At 40.2% G+C, this 6,421-nt stretch overlaps 1 protein-coding gene across 2 annotated transcripts in view; it reads left to right on the top strand.

Moving 5' to 3' along the window:
- The first annotated feature begins 1,207 nt into the window (after positions 1-1,207).
- CACNA2D2 (calcium voltage-gated channel auxiliary subunit alpha2delta 2) overlaps positions 1,208-6,421 on the top strand; it is a 676,129-nt gene continuing 670,915 nt past the window's right edge. For both annotated transcript variants that reach the window (XM_034440362.3, XM_034440357.3), the window contains exon 1: positions 1,208-1,821. In XM_034440362.3, coding sequence (XP_034296253.1) covers positions 1,697-1,821 — 125 coding nt within the window. In that variant the 5' untranslated portion in view covers positions 1,208-1,696. The remainder of the gene's footprint in view (positions 1,822-6,421) is intronic.

Raw genomic sequence — 6,421 nt, 5'->3', positions numbered from 1 at the left:
GTCTGATCCTGCCCGGCAAAACTTTTCAAGATCAGCCAAATCTGTTTAGTCAGTCAGCCTTAAAAATCTAGCTACATGCATGCATGCATACATACATACATTTCTCAAGTCACCCAAAACAAGACTGTCATTCAGCTGTATCAGAGGGAAATGGCTAGGTCATTTCATGGCTTTACTGTCAAGAGCAGCTTCATCAAACTTTCTCTAAATATTATAATTACTACTATGGATCATTATTTAAGATCCAATAATTCACACTGAGAATTCATACCTTTGTTTTCTCTTCCACCTCCCCTACTTTTTTGTATCCAATGTCATGTCTTTTTTAAATTGTAAATCTGCAGGCAGGGTTCACATATGGCTATTCTAAGAATCTTTTTGAAAGCCCAGCAAATTAAAAGTACATTAACTAATCCATTTGCTGTATTTAGCATCATCTTTGAGAGTAGCAATAGCATTGCCCAAATAATTCTCATTACTGGGCAATAGTGAACTTCCTATATGTTGGGTGCAACATTCAATTTCAAATAATTTTGGAAGCTTAAAGCCCCAGATGTCACTAATCTCCCCATGTCATCAATCGAGGGTCTGCACATGAGAAGCTGCAGGGAGTGCAAACACTCAAGGTAATAATAGCATTCCAAGGGGTTTCTGACAGGTGAAGGCTCTACAGAGCGCTGGAGTAGAAAATTCTCTCCGAAATGCTATATATAAAGCTTCGCTTCCCGGAAAAAGCTTGCAGCTGAGGGATCAATTTGATTCTGCAGGTGGTAGCTCAATGAGCCCCAGAGAAGATGTTCTGGCGGTAGTCTTGCCATAGGATTTAAAGAGAGACTAGTGCAGATACCGTTTCAAGTGGACTGGATAAACCCGGAGAGACCCATAAGCGGTCCGAAGCGATGTACGCATCTGCCAAGGGTCGAAGGAAACCCAACTTAGAAGGACCGGTCACGTGCCCCCCCCCCCCAAAATACCAGCAGCCTTAGAAATAGGCCCGACGGCGCCACGTGCTGGGGGGGGGGAACGTGGGGGGGTTGTTGAGATAGGTGCGCGCGCCGGCCAGCTCCTGCAAGAAAGTAAGGTTGACTGCGCCATGCGTTGGAGAGCGCGCGTAACACGGACCGCCTGGGCCTGAAGAAAAGGTCCAGAGAGCGAGAGCGCTCGTTTATCAGCCAATTACCTAGAGAGCATGCGCCGTGGTGGTGGTGGTGGCGGTGGCAGCCGCCGAGGATGGAGAGCGTTCGGATCCGAGAGATGGGGAGGAGGGAAGTGAGGGGAGGAGGCTGGGCAGGTCGCCTATGTGAGGGAAAGTAAGCAGTTTGCATTTGCTCAGTGCCTGCCTCAACGGAGCTGAGAGCTCGCCGCGCGAAGCTGCCTGTTCCCCGTCCCCTGCGAACTGCTTCGCCGGTGGCATTTCGTTGCGAGAGGGGGAAAAAAAAAAAAAAAAAGGAGGAGGGGTTTTTTGCTGAGCTGCCGGTTCGCTTTTCTGGAATAAGCGGGAAGGAGCTGTGGGAGGGGGGAGTCCTCAGAGCGCCTGTTTGCTTGCCTCCAAGACCCGAGCAGATTGCCAGCCCGAGCAGGAGCCAGCGCGTCTCGGCAGCCAAGCGCCACCGCCGCCGCCACCGCTACCGGGCGGGAGAGGGGAGTGGGGTGGGGGGGAGAAAATTGGTGCCGCCACTGAATTTTTAATGGAAAAATGGCGATCTCGGCTCAGACCTGCGGCACATCTTGCCTCGTCCGGGCTCTCTACGGCCAAATCCTGCTAGGCTTCCTCGTCTCGGCTCCCTCCGCGAATGGCTACAGCTTTCCCCAGCAGTACACGTAAGTAAGAGCTGCTCTCCCAACCAACCTAGGTCTGCCAGGGCAGCCAGCCGCCACGGGGAAGTGCTGCCTCGGGCTGCCGGGTCGGATGCTTTTGCGGCGCAGGTTGGTCCGGATTGCCGGGGTCGGCGCGCGCCTTTGCGCTTATCCTGCTTCGAAGGACCACCGGCGATGTCACTTTCCTCTGGCCTTAAATAGAGGAGCGTATAAAAAGTACACCTACCTGGTTTGCAGGGGTGTTCAGACGAGGCTTTGGGGAAGGGTGAAAGAGGGGGCTGGTGATGGTCCTCCGTTCCAATTTCCCACTTGGGTACAATCAAAATCCTTAATTCCTTAGCTGGCTTGTGGAAAGTGTTGATGGCAGAGCAAGATGGGCTCACCTAATTTTATAAAAGCAAGGATGCATCCCTTTCTGTAACTGTTGAGGCTGAACAGCTACAGCAAACTAATACAGTAAACAAAAGAAAGACCATCATTGCATTGTGAATTCATTGATTCATAACTCTTTAAGAGAAGCAAAAGTTTGAAAATATTGCCGTGGAGTAGTCATGAATCCATTTATCTTCCACCCTTGTTCAGCTAGACTCATTTGTTAGAAATAACCAAGATTTCATTGCAGATGTTAGCAGCAGCAAGTTTCTGTTTTTAAGTTCCCCTTTCCCCTGTCACTTTCTGCATTCTTCTTCCCCTTCCCTTCCTTATCTAAAAAAACCCATAGTGCTTTTAGAAGTAGAAAAGATTGTTGGAATTAATGTGTATGTGCATCATCTGTATAAGTAGAATTGCTTTTTATGGCTTACAAATGTAACCCATACAGTCTCCACAATCCAGGAATTATTGACAGAGTGCAAAGCAAGTAATAAATTGATTAAGTGGGGGGCAGGGGCAATGCAGCTATTTAAAGCTTCAATCCTATTCCTCCTATATAGAAGGGTGAATGCTATCTTATGGCATTTTAAATGCTTTTTGCTACTGTAGTGGATAGTTTGATGTTCTGAACATTCTCATTCATATATCAGAATTAATTATTCTGATACTTTTAAAATTGCACACAGTACCTTCAGGAGTCAAATTTGTCCTATTCCTAGGATTTGTTATGAAGACAGGCAGCATGCTCACTTGTCATCTACTTCTTTAAGTGAGGATAGGTTTGATAACCCAAATCAATAACCGAAAGGTTGCTCTTATAAAGCTCCTGGCATTAGTAGTTTGTTTTAGTTTAAGACCCACTGAAGTCTTCATAATATGACAAAATATTTTAATAGTGTAACTGGTTCAGTTATTTTAAATGCTATGACCTGCTGAAGGGCATGCCAGCCACTGAATGCATAGTTTTAACTTATACCGAGGAAATGGGAATTCTTTTTCCAATGCAACAGTTTTTAAGGTCTTTAGAAATGTTGTGATAAATTCTAATTGGGCACAGTTCCCACTACTGGCCTTTCCCCACCACAATAAAAGTTTCCTGTATGTATTTAGCTACAGAATGTACATTTTTTCTCCCCAAGAGTATCTGGTAATACTGCTTTAGTCCTTCAGTGCATCATACGCTACTGGCATCTGAGTCTAGGCTGCTAGACTTCCATCTGCCTGTCAGACAGACCTATAAATTCAACTAGGATTTAAAGTTGAAAAGGATTTTTTTTTTTACCCTGGGTAAGAAACCAAATACTAACACTTGTTCGGTACTAAATGTTCATGGTTTCATCTTGCAGTTTCCCTGTGTGCATGAGTGGCTGTTACTCATGCAAGCAGTCCCTCTAGAAATCATCACTTTATTGCTTTCTAACAAAAGATGATTTAGCAGTCCCAACCATTAAATTGTACTGTGCTGTATTAGACTTTTTTTAGAAAGGGAATTTAATTTAAAAAATTGGCTGTGGGTATCACAAACAAGAACTACAGCTTACAGAATATGTGAGCTTTATATACTTATATATATTACTTTTAAGTCTGATATATGATGGATTGGACCAGGTTTAAATGTAAATCATGCTAGATTAAATTTTTGAAATAATATTGGTAGATTAATTCAATAGACTTACTGGGAAATAAATCCCTTTAGAAAGTACTTGTAAATGTGCATTCATATAAGTGAATGGATATGGTATATAATATATTTTTATGAGCTATCCTATAGTACTGTTCCTAGTTAATACCAAAAGTCCAAATTCTACATTTCCAAAGCTCTTACAAGAACACTTGTGGAAGACAGCAATGGTCCAATTATATATAATGTATAGATTAATCTATACATATGTGCATTTCTTGAGTTCTGTGAAAACAATTTTTGGTCTCTCTTTGCCTTGATTTCCCCAAACCAATTGGGGAAATAAATGAGGGGCATGAATGATTAGTTGATGTTGATGTATCACTGCTTGCTAATGCCCTTTAACATGTGGGCTATAATACTAGCTACGGCTCTTCAGAGCTCCCATCACTGTCATTCAAATGCTTAAAGGCTCAGATGCTACCGGAAGGGAAGGCAAAAAAAGCTGTCATACTCCCCTTGGAATTCTTTTCCTTCAACAGTCTTAGTTAAGTGACCACTGATTAAAAATAACAACTGCTGAAAGCAAGCCATATTTTGCAGAATTACTAAGTAATTCTTCTTCATTTCTTTAATAAAATTGTGTTTTTCTTTTCCAAGTATATTCATTTCATTACTTCAGAGCTTACTAGTCTATTTATGTAATATCCATATAATTATTTATATAATAATTGCCCTTTATAGGAATTGATAGAGAAATGTCCCCCAAAGCTCATAAACTAAAATAGCAAACAATATACTGGGGGTGGGGTGGGGGGAAGAGAAAAGCGGCAAGTGGTTGATATAGGAAAATGCAGTAATGTTTACTTAAACTTAGAGGATTAAACTGAAAGCCTTTAAAAAGATTTGAAAGAATATTGGAAGGCTTTTGGACCAATTGAATGATTCTGAGCAATGGAATGATATCAGAAATCGGCAACTTAAGAGTTTGTTCTCACTAAATTACTTATCCCTGTTATGTGCAACACTAAACCCTCCAGAGAAAGTACTTTATCTTCATATGTAATCCTGAAACTGCCTTTTATTAGAGTAGTTTTGTCTCAGATGCAGCATGATTCGTGTATTTAATCTTTGAGCAGTGAAATTCAGACACTGTTTAAACAATTGCAGTACATATGAGTTCCCAGTTCTGTTTCCTAGAACATTGCTGCTGTGTTTGTGTTTTTATTCATCTTATGCTGAACTAAGGAAGGCTTGGCTCAGTCTGCTGCTCAGTGTAGGATTTCTCACTGAGGTTTAAAAAGGAAAATCCAAGATTGAAACGGGCCTATTTTGCTAAGGGCATTGAGTCATCCACCTGATAGGCATGTTGCTTTTGATAAATGGTATGCCTGTGTATGCAATAGGGATTAAAGGCTTTACTTTTTGAGGTAGGCTGTTCTTTTAAATACTTTCTACTAGCATTGCCCAACTGATGCTAAATAGAAGCAGAGTTTTTGGGAGGTATGACAAGCAACCTTAGTCTCTTTTCATGAACACTGGTAGAGTGAAGAGATCCTGTGTGAAACTGTTCTGCAACCTGTATCTACATGTGATAGTTATGAGAACTTTATAAGAATTAAAATATGTCTACTATAAAATAAACTCCAAATATATCCATAATTGTAGCTTTTACTTCTTTTTAGTTCAAAGTAATAAGTCTGTTAAAGTGTAATAAATCAGAAGTAAAATTTGTCTATAGCTGACTTCATCACGTCTCGTAAATAAAAAAATGATAAAATAAACCTGTATCCAATTTACAAGAAAAATTGATTAGTTTTTAAATATCAAACACTATGTCTAAAATAAGGTTTTTAAAAATCATTTATGGAGTAGAATATATTTGGCATTATTATTCATAAATGAATATTCTGGTAAACTAATCCTATTGCTGGCAATTTAAGTGAGTTATTACTTGCTTCAGTTCCTCAGTTATTTATTTATATTTTTACAAATAAGTCAAGGTGGCAAACATATCTAACACTCCTTCCTCTTCCCATTCTTCCCACAACAACAACCCTGTGAGTTAGTTGGATATTGAATTTGCATTTGAAATGGATAGTAAAATCAGGCACTTGGATCTGATGTCTTTCTTGGGATGTTTGATGAAACCTCATGTGTTGTATGGCGTTGGTCATCCCCCCCCCTTGCAAATAAAATCTAGAGTTGGTCTAAATTTGGAGTGTTGACTCTCTTTCTCAGTCCTTCTATTTTGGGGTGATAGACAAATCTCATAAGTGAATAAATCAATAAGAATGATGTTCTATACATTTTACTAAATTCACATTATGTATTTTGATATCAATTATTTATATCCCAGTCTTTCACTAAAGGTACCCAAAGCAATGTACAAGATATAGTTGTAAAACCATATATTCTAATCAATAAAAATTTCAAGGTCAAGAAAAAAAATCCAAAGGCTTACCAATACATAACCAAATAATTAATAATAGCACAGGTAAAACATGCCAATCATAAAAACTGGCATCAATAGTATTAGTTGTTAAGATCTCATTATAATATCTGGCATCAACAGGGAACATGGCAATTATCATTTGGTGTCACGGGCTC

This window comes from Pantherophis guttatus, chromosome 2, assembly GCF_059756535.1.
Source record: "Pantherophis guttatus breed Tessera chromosome 2, ASM5975653v1, whole genome shotgun sequence".
NCBI classification, from domain to species: Eukaryota; Metazoa; Chordata; class Lepidosauria; order Squamata; family Colubridae; genus Pantherophis; species Pantherophis guttatus.
The sequence above is the reverse complement of the archived record's forward strand: the minus strand, read 5'-3'. Positions and strand labels throughout refer to the sequence as shown.